The sequence below is a fragment of the Erythrolamprus reginae genome, chromosome 7 (assembly GCF_031021105.1).
Source record: "Erythrolamprus reginae isolate rEryReg1 chromosome 7, rEryReg1.hap1, whole genome shotgun sequence".
NCBI lineage: Eukaryota > Metazoa > Chordata > Lepidosauria > Squamata > Dipsadidae > Erythrolamprus > Erythrolamprus reginae.
In genome coordinates, this window is record NC_091956.1 from 38,518,354 (window position 1) to 38,536,458 (window position 18,105).

The following is an 18,105-nucleotide window of genomic DNA, read 5'->3' on the forward strand; positions in this document are numbered from 1 at the left end:
AGAGAAGGCCAAAGCCCATTCATCTGCCTCAGCAAATTCCATCAAAGAGGCTGAGAAGCGCATTAAGGCGCTAGAAAAAAAGCTGGAGGCAGCCTTGCAATCTTCCCCAGCGGGGCTCCCTCTGACCCAGAGGCATCCTGCAGACCCCATCTCACCCCCAACTACCTTCGGGCCTACAGGGGTTGAAGTAGAGGGAGATTGGTCACCAGACCGGCAGTTTCAGCCCTTGCCTCCGAGCATGCCTTCACCCAGCACATCTTGGGCTAGACCAGGGTCGGCGGGCCCTTCAGGAATGAGCTACCAGGGGCCAGCAGCCACCTTCACCCCCACAGCAGCGGGCCTTCGCGCACAGCCTGGGGCGTGGCAAAGTTTGCCTCCAGATCTACAGGATCTCATTGTTTCTGCGTACTCACAGAACATGGCCGGGGCTCAGCAATACAGTAGACCCCATCAGCAAGCCACATGTTCTTGGTCGGCACCGCCTCCCTCGGGTTTGGGGTCCATGCTGGAAGAGCAGGATCAATTTGAGGACAGTGACCCGGAGTTTGGCCTTTCAGAGGTTGAGACGGCGCCAGATCAGGCACCCTCAGTTGGTCTGTTTAAACCAGCATTATTCAAGACATTGCTATCAAAGGCCAAGCAAGTAATGAATCTCCCGGGCGCCGCTAAGACGGCAGAGGCCGCTGAGACAGGCCAGACCTCGGCCTCGCTGCTTGAGGAACCTCAACCCGAGTCCGACCACTTTCCAGCTTCAGGCATTTTCGTAAAAGGCATCAAAAGGCCTTGGCAGCAACCAGCAGCAGCACAGGGGCCTTCCAACCTCGAGAGGAAATTTTATACCTTTGACGAGGAGGTAGAAAAGCTGCTTGAATTCCCCCCAATTGACCAGCCAGTGGTGACGCTTGTTTCCAGTGCCTTGGTTCCCTCAGAGACTGGGGAAAGCCTCAGACCGGAGGAGAGAAAGGCAGAGACATTGCTGCGTAAGTCACACTTGATGTCTGGCTGGGGGTTCAGGGCAGCGGCAGCAGCATCGTTTATCAATCGAGCGTCGCTAATGTGGATCAAGGAGATGCAAGCTCGACTAGGGCCCGAAGACGGGCGTCTCCGCCAGGACTTAAGTAAATTATTGGCGGCAACCGAGTTTTCGGCAGACGCTACTCTTCATGCGGCGAAGTTTTCCACAAGGAGCATGGCAACCTCGCTGTCTTCACGCCGACTTCTGTGGCTGAGAAACTGGCAGGCAGACCTTAAGTCTAAATGGCGCCTAGCCTCTGGGCCCTTCCAGGGCTCCACTCTCTTTGGAGACCTGTTGGAGAAAGTGCTAGTGGAGGACAAGGATAAGAGGAAGGTTCTCCCCAGGGCCAATAGACGACCAGATAGAAGGTTTACCCCTTACTCAAGGCGTCAGTCCTTTCGCTGGGATCCTACCAACACCAACCAAGGCCAGCGTTCCTTCTCCCAGGGTCAGTACAATCAGACCTATAGAAGCGACCGCGGATCCTTTCAGGACAGGCCGAGAGGCTATCATCAGTCCAGGAGACCATTTCGCGGTAACAACCAGAGAGGGTTCAAACGCACGAAGTGACTCGGCCGCGCCCCAACCCTTAGGAGGCAGACTACAGGGTTTTGGCAGCGTCTGGCAAACAACTGCCTCCGACCAATGGGCCCTAGCCACGGTCACTCACGGGCTCAAGTTGGAGTTCATCCAACCACCGCCCAGCCGCTTCGTACATTGCCCGCGAATAAAGGACACTATAAAGAAACTGCAGCTGCGCAGGGAGATTACGCACCTGCTCGACATCCGGGCTATAGAGCGGGTTCCGCAGCAGGAGGAGGGCAGGGGATTCTACTCCATGATTTTCATCGTGCCCAAATCCTCAGGAGGTTGCCGGTTGATCCTCAACCTAAAACAACTGAACCTTTTTATAAAGTACCGAAGGTTCAGGATGCACTCGCTGCAGACCATTCTTGCTTCCATCCGGAAACAAGACATCTTAACATCCATCGACCTCAAGGAGGCATACCTGCACGTCCCTATCCATCCGGAACATCGCAGGTTTCTCCGATTTTGCACCGAGGGACGACATTACCAATACAGAGCAATGCCGTTCGGCCTGTCATCGGCCCCACGGACGTTTACGAAGCTTTTGGATGTATTGACCGCCAGCTTAAGAGCAAGGTCCATAAGACTCATGGGCTACCTGGACGATATTATCATTTTATCCAGGTCCAAAGTGGCGGCAGAGAGAGACCTCAACGAGACTATCCGTACACTGGAACACCATGGCTTCACAGTCAACGTGGAGAAAAGCCAACTGGTACCTACCACCAGGCTCCTACACCTAGGAGCAATTATAGACACTCAGGAGGGCACAGTGTCACTCTCACAGGAGAGACAAGACAACATCAGGCGTTTGATATCCAGTGTTCAGCGGGGACCAGTCCCATTTTCGCTGCTATCAAAGATACTAGGAACCCTGGTATCCGCCATTGGCATAGTGCCTTGGGCCAGGTTCCATATCAGGACACTGCAATGGTTCCTGCTCCCTGCTCAACGGACCAAGGTGAGCCATTGTCACAGGAAGGTCCATTTACCCCAGAAGGTCAGAGACTCATTAAAGTGGTGGATGTCTGCAGCAATCAGCCGAGGATCCCCCTTTCAGACAAAGGATCAGATCATATTGACCACCGATGCCAGTCTTACCGGATGGGGGGCCCACATCGGAGCTCACATGGCTCAGGGCCTCTGGACAGCAGAAGAACTCACGTCAGTCAATATAAACTTTCTAGAATTGAGAGCAGTGTTCCTAGCTCTACAGACATTTGCGCCCTTAGTACATCAACAACATGTGTTGGTGCTTACGGACAATGTGGCGACCAGGGCCCACTTGAATCATCAAGGGGGTACAAGGTCACAGCGTCTCATGGAAGAAACAGAGGCGCTATTCCGCTGGGCCGAACAACATCTACGGTCCTTAGCAGCGGAACACATTGCGGGAATCAGCAATACACAAGCGGATTGGCTGAGCCGGTCCATGTTGGATCAGTCAGAGTGGAAGCTGGACCCGGTCATTTTCCAACAGGCCGTGACGAGGTTCGGTCTTCCGACAGTAGATCTTTTCGCCAGCTCACAGAACACCCAGCTTCCGAGGTTCTTCACTCGGTTTCCACAGCCAGGAGCGGAGGAAATCAATGCTCTCCGGACACCCTGGCCGCCAGGACTACTTTACGCATTTCCGCCAACGAATCTTATACCACGAGTAGTGGAGAAACTACTGCGAGAGAGGGCGGAGGTGTTGTTGGTAGCCCCACACTGGCCTCGACGACCATGGTTCTCCGACCTGGTGGCACTATCAATGTCACCCCCTTGGAGGATTCCGGACCACTTGATATCACTCAGCCAAGGGGAACTTCAACACCCCGATCCCCAGTGGCTCCAACTGACCGTTTGGCACTTGAACGGGTCAGGTTACGAGGATTAAAGTTACCAGAGAAGGTCATAGACACTATGCAGGCTGCAAGGCGCCCATCTACTTCTCGGATCTATCAGACCACATGGGCGGCCTTTTGCAGTTTCTGCGACAAACAAAACATCAACACTGAACAAGCGTCGGTCATTACAGTTCTGGAGTTCTTACAGACTGGACTTGATCGGGGACTAACACCCAATACTTTGAAACAACATGTGGCGGCTCTCGTGACCATGATACGAGTGGAAGGTGTTCGTTCCTTAGCTTATCACCCTTGGGTGAAGGATTTTCTACGAGGAGCAACAAACCAACACTCTCCACCGATCCGGAGGTTTCCTTCGTGGGATCTTACATTGGTTCTCAGAGCCTTGACCTATGAGATCTATACCATTGAGGACATTGTCAATTAAAACGGCCTTCTTAGTGGCCATTACATAAGCAAGAAGAGTGTCAGAGTTAGCAGCCTTATCGGTGCGACCTGACCTTTGTGTCTTTTATCCAGACCGAGTAGTGCTGAGATTAGACCCTTCATTCATTCCGAAGGTCAATTCAGAGTTTCATAGGAAACAAGAATTAATTCTTCCAGACTTTTGCACCCACGGCAGTCACCCATCGGAATTAAGGTGGCATAAGATTGATGTACGCCGTGCGGTCAAGATTTACATCAGACGCACAGAAGCTTTTAGGAAATCGGAAAAGTTGTTTGTTTCCTTTGCTTCAGATAAAGAGGGACTTGGAGTGTCATCAGTGTCCATTAGTCGTTGGATCAGGGAATGTATTGCGGAGGCATACAAGGCCCGTAATCAATCAGTACCAACGGGAGTGACTGCTCACTCAACGAGGAGTGTGGCGACCTCGGCGGCTTGGACTACCCAGGCGTCCATAGATGACATCTGTAGAGCTGCAACGTGGTCGGCACCATCAACGTTCATAAGACACTATAAGTTGGACTCCTTTGCCTCAGCAGAGGCAGCTTTTGGGAGGCGTGTTTTACAAAGGGTTTGCTTATCTCCAACGTCCCTGACAAGACCTTCTCCCTCCCATGGGCCGTAAATCTCTGGTAAATCCCATGTTGGACTCTCCTTCCAGATGCAATGGAGAAGAACCGTTGTACCTACCTGAACGGTCTTCTCAGTGCACTGGAAGGAGAGTCCAAACCCACCCAGTGTAGTTTTGGGTACAGGGACGCCGGAGTGGTTAGTTATCAGTTAAGAGTTGTTATAATAAAATTTGGTTATCCTCTTACTATGGTTTCTTTCGTTTTTAAAACTGGCTCATGGGAAGAGCAGAGGGGGCGGTGCTAGATTAATATGTAAATCTAACTCAGTCTCTACCAATAGGATTGGAGTAATACCCATGTTGGACTCTCCTTCCAGTGCACTGAGAAGACCGTTCAGGTAGGTACAACGGTTCATTTCTTTATTCATTCTTCGTCAACTATCTTGCCCTTTTACTGCTTCTAAGCTCTCTGTAATTTTCTGTTTTCTCCCCTTTCCCCTTGCTTATGTTGTCTGTTCTCTCTTCCTCTATCTCTCCCTCCTCTTGGCTTGCTGTCTCCAGTTCCGTGCTGCTTTCCCCTTCTTTTTTCAGATGTTCTAAAATAAACTTATCTGCTTGTTCTAATGTTTCTATATTTATTTTCTTCCCCTTCCACGTTACCATCACCCCCTCTGGCACTAACCATCTAAATTGTATCTCGTTTTTTATTAATTTGTTTGTAAAGTAATGGTAATCCCTCCTTCGTTCCCTAATTCTTTTGGGTATTTGTTTCAGTACAATGATGTCTTTCCCTTTATACGTTAAGACCCCTCTGGTATTCCTATATATCTCATCTCTCAGGGTTTTTTTGGTGAATCTAAGGTGGACCTCTCTGGGGAGTTGATGGCGACGTGCGTAATTGGTTTGCACTCGATATACCTCGTCTACGTGATTAATTAGTTCGTTTTCGTTTATTTTTAACTCTTCAGCAAAGAGTTCAACTACAGTCGCAAACAGGTTCTCCCCTTTTTCTTCGGGTATATTTTGTAGCCTGAGATAAAATGAGGCTTTTTCAAATTCTAATTGGGCAATGGCCCCTTCTAAATCCTTATTTACCCTCCTGAGGTCTTCTTCGTTTTTAGTTAATCTTAACTTATTCGCTTCGGTTGTCTCTTCCACTTGTTGTATTTTAATTTCCTGTCTGTCTACTGCTTCTTTAACACCTTCTATTATATTATTAAATTTGGCAAAATTTTCGTTTACTTCCTCAAATTTTTTTTGTGTCTCCTGGTGGTTTTTAATTATAGTTTCTTGGGTTTGATTAGAGGATTCCTGTTGTTTTACCATAAATTCTTGAATTTTGTCTAGGGAATTTTGTAGGCTTTGAAGCGAGGGTGCCTGATCTTTAATCTCTCCTGTAACAATATCGGAAGTTGAAGAGGATTTCTGCACAGCTGGTGATAGTAAGGTTAAATTACCCCTTCTCGTCGACTTGGTTAATGTTTGTTGAGTTGCCATTTGTAATAAGTTTTAACCTTCTAATAATTAATTCAATATCTAATCAATCTAGTCAATATCTAATCAATCAATCGAATTACTCTTTAACAGTTAATTCAGTATGTAACCAGTCGATCCAATCAATTTATACAACTTATTTTTCAAAAGAGAAAAAAGGTAGAGTTAATGCTTTCAATTATTATCGGTGTTTCAATGCTTAAACAATATTTAATCTAACTTAGCTTATCCTTTTCTAACTTATATTTGATATTCTAACTTATATCTTGACATTTAATCCTTAATATCTAATATCTTAATATCTAATACTTAATGCTGTAATATTTAATACTTAATACTTAATCAATATTCAATATACAATATATAATATACAATTAATTAGTTAATGGTTAGGAGATCAACAATTGAATAGTTAAATAATAGTTGAATAAATCCTTGTAAGTATTATATATAAACAATTTTTAAGAGTAAAGGTAGAGTAGAGGTAGAGGTTTAAATAATAATGATATATTATAGCTTTAGCAAGTCCTTACATCCATTAATCACTTAATTAATTTGTTAGTTGATTACATTTAATTACAGTTGATCGGAGATATTATTAGTTAATAACAGCAATTACTTTGATTTCATCTAATTATATTCCAGTCCAATTTCTGTCCTTTATTTTCCTCTAATCTTATATATTGTCCAGTAGATGTTTCTTGATTCTAATATTAATTTTAGTCCAGGCTATTCCAAAAGTAAGTAAATCTAGCAGTCCCACACTTAATGTTCACAATTTAGAAGATTGTAGTTTAGTGTCTGGTAGTTTAATTTCGCATAAATTCCTAGTTTCCTATGGGAGGATCTGCTGTGATGACATTGAAAACCGGCCCAGTCAAGTTAATATCTGTTGAGTCAAGTTCCTGTCTCTTTAAGATTATACCTTCTTGTGTTTTATGGGATTTTAAGTCATTGAGTAGTCCAAAGGCAAGCGCAAACCAGATAAACCAGATAAACCAAAAGAACCAGTTAAACAAAACGGAGGGGCGTAGATCTCCAGGACGTTATCTTGCTGTTTCTGCTTTCGTAGCTCTATGTTTCCGGAAGAGGGGGAGGCTTAATCACGTAGATGTAACGTCCGCTATGAAAGCTCACACCCGAGGAGGTTTTTTAAATCCCCGCTTTCTCTGCTCCTATTCCACCTGGTATTCCAAATATTCGTGAAAATTTAAACTTTAAACTTCAAACTTTAAAATCGTATCACCCCCGGTTATATCCGTCTTTAGTTCCCGATTTTTTGATCCGCCTCCGTTCCGTCTCCGCCCCTCGACCCAGCTCTCCTGTCACACACCCGAGTCTCCTGTCACCGCACGCTGTCTCTTGCTTCTCCGGTCGCTCAACCTTTTTAATCGCCGCTTATTTCGACTTTGAGCTCTTCTATCCTTCTATCGTCTTTCCCACGATTGTTCAGGCACACAAGAAGTTTCCGAATTAAGAGTATGTTGTTTTAGGGTAATTGCTGAGGCTCACCGATCTCCTCTCACTTCCTCCTCGATGTTTACGGGGCGGCCATGTCTCAGGGCCAGCAAATGCTGGCTTCTTTTTTGCCCGGTCCTGGCAGTTTAAGAAGCTTGTGTCGATGTGAGCTAGCGATTCTCACATCGGGCACAGCATAACCACCTCTTACGACACCCTTCCCTCCAAGTTGGGTATCTGATTTTATATTTAAAGGCAATAAAAGTCGTGCTGGGAGAGCAGCGGTTCACTCACCAGCTCCGCATCGACCAAGCCCCGGGCGCTGCCCCAGTTAGCTAATTCTGTCATGGTAATCTTGTTATTTAAAAATATTTTAGTTTCCGTCGGGATTTTTGGTAGATTTGCTTGTGTAATAAAGCCCTGCTATTGGTTTGGTCTTGATAGTTCCAATATAAAAGGGAGAGTCACTATAAAAGGGAGAGTCAAGCATCTGTTGTCTGCCTCAGCTGTTGGTGCTGAAATAAAATTGCTGTTGCAGTTCTTCTGCATCTGCCTCCATTCTTGTCAGCCGCCTGTCTGACAATCTAACAGTCTAGGCAACTTTCCAAAAGTCAACAGTCACTTTACTTTCTTTAAGAGTCTTCCTTATTCTCACAATAGAATATTCAGTAATCATGAATAGATATTTATAGAACAGTAAATCACCACAATCCTCCAAATACTGTATTTTTCGATGTATAAGACATACCTTTTTACCTCCAAAAATGCTTTTTAAATTGGGTGGGTCTTATACAGTGATCCCTCAATTTTTGCGGGGGTTGTGTTCCCAGACCGCCTGTGAAAGTCGAATTCCTGCGAAGTAGCGGTGCAGAAGTAAAAACACCATTTTTGGCTATGGACAGCCAAAAACTACCCCCGCGCACCCTTTTCCAAGGCCGTGCAAAGAGCCGGGCTTGAAGTTGGGGGCGGGGAGCGACGAAAGTGTGATGGTCGGCGAAGATTGTTTTGAATGTCAGCTGCCCCCACCCCCCCAGTGCCTTCAGCCCCCTTGCCTCTACCCCCCACCCATCCGATCTGCCCCTCTCACCGGCTTTCTTGGGGCGCGGGTCCTCCTGCAACAGCACTGGTGGCTACGGCTTCTCGTCCTCCTCATTCAGCTGCTAACCGCTCTGAGCGCTTTGAGAATGCCCGCCCCGTCCCTCTCGCAGTCCCTTAGCTGAGAGTGCTTTCGTCCCAGCTGTCAGCGAGGGGGCTGCAGGAGAGACAGGGCAGGCATTCTCACAGAGAGAGAGCAACAGATAGAGTGAGATAGAAAGGAGAGAGGGAGAGATAAAGTGAGAAAGAGAGAGAGAGAGAGCAAGGGGGGAGTGGAAGGTAGAGAGAGAAAGAAATGATAGGAAAAAAGGGGAGAAAAAAGAGAAATGAGAAAATGATTGAGGCAAAGAATGACAGGAAAGAGAGAGAAAGAGAGAGAGAAGTGACTCTTGTTTGAAAGCGTACAGTATGGTAAAAGCACTTAAATAATAACAGAGAAACCCTCCCCCCAGCCCTCACCTGTTTTTGGAAATGGTTCAAGAGTTCATACACAAACACACACACACACAGGCAGGGGGGGAGATTTATTTACATACAGTAACTCATTCATTCATTCATTCTTCTATGTCGCTCAGTCCCAACACTTTAAACTCATAAATTACAATTTCCCATTCCCTTAATTACCATTTTCCCTTCCCATTACCTGTACAGTACTACTCACCATTGAATAAGACACTTAGTCATCCTGATATTTATAAATTATAAATATTTATTTACATTTTTTTTGGTTTTTTATGTGCAAAAATTAGTAACATAACTAAGGATCTTCTTCAATCACCATTTCATCGGGCACTTCTACAATGGACGCTGAAGGTGATGGTGTGACAGACCTCTTGGTTTTCGTGATGAACATAGTTATGGGTAGTTCTTGGTGCAGTTTCTTTTTCTGGGCTAACATGGCTCTGTATGGTGCACCGATGTTGTCAAGGGAGGCCTTAAAGTGTATAGAGCGAGTCATGTTGGGATCCCAAAGTTCCACAATCTGTTGGAGTGTGCAGCACTTCTGTGCACTTCTGCAAGCTGTTCAAGCGCTAGGCCAACCTCTTCTTCTTCCTCAGCTTGTTCAGCTTCCTCTTCTTCCTCTTCTTCACTCGCTGAACTGGTCAGCTCCTCCAGATCTTTGTCTGTCAGTGGTAGGCCATGCTCATCAAACAACCCATGGACTTCATCGGGTGTCATGTCACTGAAGACTTCTCCACCCAGTGCCTGTGCCAGCTTCACAGATTTCTGGACTGCAGCATGTTGAATTTCTTTGGAAGCAAATCCCTTGTAATCATGCACCACTTCTGGCCACAATTTCTTCCAGTAGGCATTCATTGTCTGTGTCTTCATATCCATTAAGGCATTCTGAATATTCTTCAGACACGATGCAATCGTGTACTGACGCCAGTAGCCCTTCAATGTGAAGTTTTCATCAGCGTCCATTGCTTCCACGAGGCTTCCAAGGGAATTGCGCGTGTACAGCGCCTTAAATGCACCTTGATCCATCAGCTGGATAAGCGATGTGGTGTTTGGTGGCAAGAATTCGACTTGTACTCCATCATGTTCATGTGCCAGGTCATCATGGCCTCCAGCATTGTCAATTAGGAGAAGCACTTTGAAATTGAGTCCTTGCCAGCCAAATAATCCTTCACCTGTGGGATGAAGCACTGATGAAACCAGTCCCGCGTGAGGGCTTTTGTAATCCACGCTTTAGGATTATGCATCCAGTACACTGGCAATGCATTCTTATTTCTGTTCTTTAGGGCTCTTGGATTTCGGGACTTATAAATGAGCCCTGGCTTCATCATGAAGCTGCTGCATTTCCACACATGATCAAAGTTACCCGATCTTTCTGGGCCTTAAAATCAGGGGCTTTGGCTTCGTCTTGCATTAAGAAAGTCCGTGATGGCATCCTCTTCCAGAACAGGCCTGTTTCGTCCATGTTGAACACCTGTTCTGGAAGGTAGGCCCCTTCTTCAATTATCTCTTTAAACATGCCATGGACGTACTGCTCGGCTGCACCTGTATCCGCTGAGGCAGCTTCTCCGTGCAATGACACACTCCTCAGGCCATAGCACTGTTGAAATTTATCAAACTATCCTTTACTTGCTGTGAATGTGGATGGGGTTGGAGAAGCAGTGGATGTTGATGGCTGGGGGTCTTCTGAGTCATCAGAACCTTCATCAACATCTTCTTTTCCCTCAGCTGCATCGCCTCCTTCTTTGTTTGCCAGACGGGTGTAGAGTTGTTGTGCCTTTGTCCGTATCGTATTGGTATCCAATGCAATGCTTTTCTTACGGCAGTCTTGTACCCACACGGACAAAGCAACTTCCATTTTCATAAGCTGTTTATTTCTAGGCATCACCATCCTTTTTGCTGCCTTGTTGAATGTTATCATAGCTGTTTGCCTTATCTTCTTTTCATCTTTCCAAATGTATCGCACACTTGATTCGTTGATTCCATAATGCTGACCAATGTCTGCATAAGAGCGACCCACTTTTAGCATATCCAAAAGTTCAATTTTCTCCTTAATTTTCAACATCTTCCTGCTCTTTTTACTGTCGCAGCCTCCGCTCCACGTGCAACGTTTAGGAGGCATCTTCCAATAAGTTTTAATAAGTTGTAAAAGTACTGTACTAATGCACGCTGGGATAACACCACTGATTGGCTGAGATTTCGGGCCATCAGCAATGACGGGCAAACTTTTTGCGATGAGAACGCTGATTGGCTGAGATTTCAGCCAATCAGCAATGGCAGACGAAAGTTTGGTGATGACATATGATGTCATCCGGCGGGAAAAACCGTGGTATAGAAAGAAAAACCGCGGAGTATTTTTTAATTAATATTTTTTTAAAAACCATGGTACAGCCATTTCGCGAAATTTGAACCCGCGAAAATCGAGGGATCGCTGTACATCAAATGCTGCCAAGGCTGCCCGGCAGCCCTTGGTGGGAGGCTGGCAACTTGGCTCCAGAAATGAGCGGGATGCCAGGTGCAGCACCAGCAGCAAAGCTTTCCTTTGCAGGTGGCTACCTGAGGCCTCTGGCTGGCAGGGACAAGGTGGGCGCTGCCCCAGTTAGCTGATCCTGGCGGAGGCAGCGGCAACAACAACTGCTAAGGCGGCTCTGGCGGCATCCCTTTGAGAAGCAGCTGTGCTGGGAATGTCACATCCACACCCCAGGCCCCGCCGCTGAACCACAAGGCTGAGGAGGTCGGCAAACTGGCCCTGAAGGGGCAGAGCCATCCTCCACACCTGCCCCTTGTTGGCTCGGCGAACGGCTGGGGCAGGGTCCGGCTCTCCCTGGCTGAGACAGCTCTGAAGCTTCGATGAACTGGCTCTGAAGGGGCAGAGTCATCGTCCGCACCTGTGCCTTTGGAGCTGTCTCAGTCGGGGAGATCTGGATTCTGCCCCAGCTGTTCGCTGAGCCACCACCCAACAAGAAGGTGCAGGTGCGTACAATGGCTCTGCCCCTTCAAAGCCAGTTTGCTGAAGTTTGGGAGCTGTCTCAGCTGGGGAGAGCCTACCCCTGTCGCAGCCGTTTGCCGAGCTGCCACCCAACAACAAGGCGCAGGTGCAGACAACAGCTCTGCCACTTCAGGGCCAGATTGCCAACCTCCTCAGCCTCATGATTCGTGGTGGGTGCCTGGGGTGTGGATGTGACATTCCCGGTGCTGCTGCTCCTCAAACAAAAGCCGTCGTAGCTGCTTCCACCGGGATCAGCTAACTCAGGTGGCGTACCCGCCTTGCATTTTCCAATTACTTCTGCCCCACTGTTCTTGCCTTCACTTCTGACCATGTGACTCCACCTCTGCCTTCATCCCTGATCCTGGTGAAGCCGCCTCTTTAGTTCTGCGGACCAATTTGTATTTGGCGCGATAAAGCTTTGCAATAGCTTGCAGCAATAGCGACACAAAAGAAACGATTAGAGTCCATATGGTCTCTACATCAAATCCATGAACTAAATTTGAATAACCTACTGTAATCCCCTGGCATAAGAGAATGTGTAAAGCCAGTGGAAGAATTCTATATTTCTTATATGCTCCTCCATCTATTTCCTACAGCTTTGTTTTGTTAGCCTGAACCCAGTAACCAAACTTGACAAACAAAACTCCAGTGTTTTTTTTATTATTAATACTGGATCATTATTTGGGGGGGGACTTTATTATTTTTCTATATAAATTTTAAAAATTATTGTAAAAATAAATATAACTAGTAAACATATTCATTAGATGAACCTTGTACTTTAGAAATAATACAAACAATCTTTTAAATGAATTTGTGCATTATAGACTAGAAGGTGATTGAGCAACTCTTACTTGGGTTTTATTAATAAAAATAAAACTGAACTAGAAAGTGGGACAGTGTGAGTGCTAGTTCTCCCTGAAAAATGAAAGATGGCTAGTGATTTGGGACCAGCCATATTATCTCAGCCCAACCTGGTTTCACAGATTTGGCACTAGCCGAGACCTCGAGGAAAGGGAGGTGGGGTGGCAGCAGTAATGGGCTGCTGCCCCCAAGTTGGGGGGTGGGACACAGTTTATGCACTATTTATTGAATACTTAATGATTTTTTATTGTCCTTCCTTCTCTAGTACCTTAATATGATCCTTAATTACTTTTAAAATAGGAAATAAATAGTATGTTTTTACCCATAAACGCTTTAATCGTTTTAATCATTATCTAGAACTTAGGGGTTAGGAGTGCAAGGGTCTTCAAACCTGGCAAGTTTAAGGCTTGTGGACTTCAATCCTCATTTCTGACCTAGCATGACTGGTAGAGGAATTCTGGGAGTTGAAGTCCACAAGTCTTGAAGCTGTCAAGTTTAAAGTTTGTAAAAAGTGTACATTGTTTTAAAAAGTATACATGGTTGTAAAAAGTATTCTGTTACACTGGTATTTTATTAAACAATATAATACTACACTATTTGGTTCAGAATACTTTTTTCCTCGTTTTCCTCCTCTAAAATCTAGGGGCATTTTATACACTGGTGTGTCTTATACACCGAAAAATATGGTAGGTATTGTTTGGTTCTCTTATCAAAATTTTCCCAATCTTATTGGGGTATGGCATATTTTTCATTCACCTATAGATGGCGCCTCAGTTTAGGTTTCAGTATTGTTTCAAATCTAACAAATTAATTAATCCAAGTTTTAATTGTTTATGAAAGCAAAATCGGCTATTCAGGTAAATAGTTCCAGCATTTTATAATGCCTTTCCAGTACAACGCCTAGTCAGTTTAAGCAATCCAATTTTCTGTATTTTTTAAAAGAAAGCCTTTAGCTTTTCTCCCCTTAATTTCTTTCTTTCAGGTCTAGGATTTTTCTCTCTATCGTTATTCACTGTTTTAATAGAGAGTTCTGAGAGTCTCTTTTCCTGGATTTTCTATCTCTTTTTATCTTTTAAGGTAGGGGTCTAAAGGAATCTTCTCACCCAGGAGCAGTCACTGATCATCTACATCACTGATTTTGAGGATTTTGCCTGATTTTCCTCCAAACTCAAGATAAAAGTCCCCCTGAGTCCCCTGGAGAAGGGTGCCCTAAAAATTTGATAAATAAAATAAAATGCCAGGCATGGAAAGTGTGGTTCATTGATTGTTTGAAGACAAATCATTTCAAGTTCAGTGCTTTTGGACTGCTTATCTCACAATATTTCATAGTTATGTAAGATAACCTAGATAACACGCAAATGTATCCTTCTATCCTGTGAGATATAATTAGTCAATGAAAGACAGCTGACATCTGCAGGCAAAGAAATTGACTAATGTTTCTATAATTCTTTTGTTTCTTTTAAAGCATTTGCAAGAAGGAATGTGTAAAGGGACAGTGAAAGGGGTGCCTCTTAACATTGTATTTCATAAAGAATTAGTGGGCAGGAAAGAATTGAATTTCCTGAGGAAAAAAGGCAACATAAAATGTACTGGACTGAAGAATGATATTTCATGTCTCTGTTGTTTTCAAGAAAGAAAGTTGGACAAAAATCATAGAAGCCATGATAGAAACTGAGATAGAGAACCTTTCTGGCTTTTATTTATTCTACTTGCTGCACCCGCTACTTTTTAGAATCAGACATATACATTCTGAATGAAGCCAATATTGATCATGTGAAAAATGCAACACATGCTAGAATGTAATATAACAACACTGTTTTTATTTTGGCTTCGGTTTTATTACTATTTGAAGGGAAGAAGTTGACCTGAAGTTGGATAAAAAGGCCTATGAGGCAGAAATTCAGGCTGAAACAGCTGAATTACTAGAAGAAAATAGTGAAGAGTATGAAAAGAAAATGAATGAATATAAAACTGAACTTCGGGCATGGAAATCATGGAAGAAGGCACAGGTTTGAGTTAGAATCATTGTGGATGGGAAGTGTTTGTTGTTCACATACTATGTTGGCTAATGTGGGAAAGAGATTAGGCATGGGTTAACTTATCTAGTACAGTGTTTCTCAACTCTGGTAACTTTAAATTACATGTACTTCAGCAGCCTGCTAACAGATAATTCTGGGAGTTGAAGTTCACATAACTTTACACCATAATTGAGAAAGGCTGGTCAAGTTATGGCCAGGGTAGACAGTGGTGTCCTGGATGATTAGCTATTACATAGATTAGAATGAATTATTTTTTGCATTCTGTCCTTTCAGAGTGTTACAATGATAATATAGACAAGAGTCAAATCTACTTATAATCCTTTGCATGTGAAACCAATCAACACTAGGAGGGTAATTTATATGATCATTTACTACGATCGTCAAAGGCTAGTGGCGGTGTGTTTCAATATTAGATTTAATATCTCCCCTCATATAAGCTCAGCCCAGTGTTTCTAAGAGAATTGTTGTCATGTAAAAAGAGAGTGCTTTGTATATTTTTCTTGAGCTCCTGAAATAAAAGCTATATAGCTTTATATTTCTAAAGAAGCTCCATAGAAGAGAAGCCTTTATTTGTAGGAATTTATCTAAATTCCAAAATTAAAAAAAAACCAGGTAAACATAATAGAAAAATTGTAGGAAAAAATTGTAACATCCAACCACCAATTTAATTATCACATTAATTTATCAAATTAGAGAAAAAATGGTCAGTCCAACAAAATCCATGCATGAGCAATCTACCTAAAACAAATACATATTTTCACCCATATAGAAAAATCAAAAGAAACAAAAAAACAAATCAAGTCAAGACTTGGAAGATGAAGAATCCGAGCAAATGAAGGAACCTTTGAAGCCTCTTCCACCTCCCCCAGTTGACCAACAGCAGGTGGAGCTGCAAGTTCGCAGAAGAGCTGCTGAGAACAGAAGGCAGCCTGGAGAACCAGTTCTAATCCCTGAATTAAGCTTGGTGGGGAGCATCACTCCGAATGAGGCTTGTCCTAGGTGAGTTGTATTAGTATAAAATCAAATTTATCACTAGAATCCAGTCGCAATTAAAAGCAGTTTTCGAGCTTTGCCACAGTCCTTTAATTGACATTTTCTTCAATCCTGAGTGACCCATCTGTCTTATAAAGCATCAGGCATCTTCAGGAGAGCTTCTGCTGATCAAAATCCCTGGGCAAGTTTATAGTATACACCAGGGTCTTTTAAGGTTTTGAAGATCACTTCAGCACCCTAAATCATCCCTAATGAGAAATTAGCAGTCAGCTACCTAACTGTCAAGCCACAATTTCCTCAGCACCATATTCCTTTATATAATTTTATGACATTTTATTTCTAACTGTCTAGAATCACTAAGGAAGAAAGATGAGCAGGGTCCAACCAATCCCAGAAAGATTTGGACAGCATCACATCTCCCTTCTAATTTTCCCAGTCCCCCAAAGCATGATTGATTGAAAAAGTCCAAATAATTAATTTCATTTGAATGCATCAAGAGGTATGGATCCATTGTTTTCTCAATTATTTTTATTCAAAAATGGAAGATTGGAAACTGTAATTACCAAGCTCCCAGACCCAGATGGATTTTTTTTCAAGTTATGGTCTTATAACTGCCTCTTTTAAGTCATGTTGGAGAAACACAACAATTTCAAAATGTGATGCACATTCTTAACATTGGCTTATCTGCCAGTGTATTTTAATATCTGAAGATTCTGTTGATCTGAAGATGACCTCCTTTTGCTACATCTTAAGCCATGATCTCGGTCTCTTGGAAATCAAACCCATCACCCTGCTACTTCCTGGCATCGGATCAATAGTCTGTGTTCATGCACCCTAATTTTTAGTCTTTTTGCCTTTTCTCCTATATAATGACTTGTTCAATTGCTCTGGTTAATACGGTAAGTTATTGAAGAAGTCTCCTCCTTGGTAGAGCTTCTTTCGGGTGCATTACTCTTTTCCTCAGGTTTGTGCACCACTTTGATCCCATATAGTGCAAGAATGCATGCAGCAGTTTCGGACACCCCCCTGTATTTATGGGAGTGCCCTCTATGTTAAGATTCCACTTTTAAACCCATATTTTAATTATCAAAAGCCTATGAAATATCTCAAAGACAGAACTGCCAGATTTGATGGAAGTTTGGCAGTATATAAAATGACTAAATTATTTTGACTGGTCATGCAATCAGTCAGTTGTTTAGAAAGGATTTGACATTTTTGGCCGCTTGTCAAGTCCTTTCCAAGGACGTTAGATAGGCAGATGTTGATGTTTGATAGTGTAAAATGGTCGCAGGATATAAGCTGTTCTGAATAAACTGTTCACAATTGAATGATGTTGATATTGTCTGTGGTGTTGATGATGTTCAAATGATACTCCAGTTGTTTTACGATTACACTCAAGATGCCTATTACTGTTGGTTCTACTATTGCTTTCTTTTGCCACAATCATTATATTTTGTTATCTTAATTCTTTATTATTCTTTATTTTCTATTCTTTATTGTTATTCAAGCAAATGTATGTGTTTTATTTAATTCTTGTTAACCTGTTTGTAGAACTGAAGTTGCAAGACGTGAAGATGTGAAGAAAAGGTCTATCTTCTTAAAAGTTCTTTTCAATTCCAAAGAGGTGTCTAGAACAATTTCTCGGCAGATGAGCTCAGACTTTAGAATTCATTTTGGGCAGATTTTTAATGTGCAAATATTCAATTTGCCAGAGAGTTTAAAATTGCAGGTAAGTTATTGTGTTAAACACATAGGGAAACAGTAGAATATAAATATTCTTTTATCTATAGCAAGAGTTCTGAAGAAATCCTAACTTCAGTTGTTTAGATTTAGTTTCCAGAGGAAATTAAGTAATTTATTTTGTCCATTCATTTGAATGAATAAAGGTTCTTTTCATAATGAAATTCTGTTCATTCTGCTACCCTCACTTTCTTGCATGAGATATAGATGACATGCTCAATTTTTCTTGCTTTATTTTTATTTTTTAATTTTATACTTCTGCATTGTTTCAATGGCAGTTTGAGCTACCATCTACTTCAAACAAAATACTTCAAAAAATTCACCCCAACTAGTTATGTATATGCAATGGTAAAGAGCTTGTAAAGCAAAAATGCCGTTCATTCATTCATTCATTCGTCTATTTATTTATTGGATTTATATGCGGACCCTCTCCGAGGACTCAGGGTGGCTTACAACATATAAAGGAACAATATAACATCCTAAATCCAATTAGTTTTAATTAATTAAT

General features: G+C 43.2%; 1 protein-coding gene across 8 annotated transcripts in view; it reads left to right on the plus strand.

The window, feature by feature from the left end:
• CC2D2A (coiled-coil and C2 domain containing 2A) overlaps positions 1-18,105 on the plus strand; it is a 445,922-nt gene that overhangs the window by 181,550 nt on the left and 246,267 nt on the right. For all 8 annotated transcript variants that reach the window (XM_070757365.1, XM_070757366.1, XM_070757359.1 and 5 more), the window contains 3 exons: positions 14,678-14,834; positions 15,634-15,863; positions 17,409-17,586. In XM_070757365.1, coding sequence (XP_070613466.1) covers positions 14,678-14,834; positions 15,634-15,863; positions 17,409-17,586 — 565 coding nt within the window. The remainder of the gene's footprint in view (positions 1-14,677; positions 14,835-15,633; positions 15,864-17,408; positions 17,587-18,105) is intronic.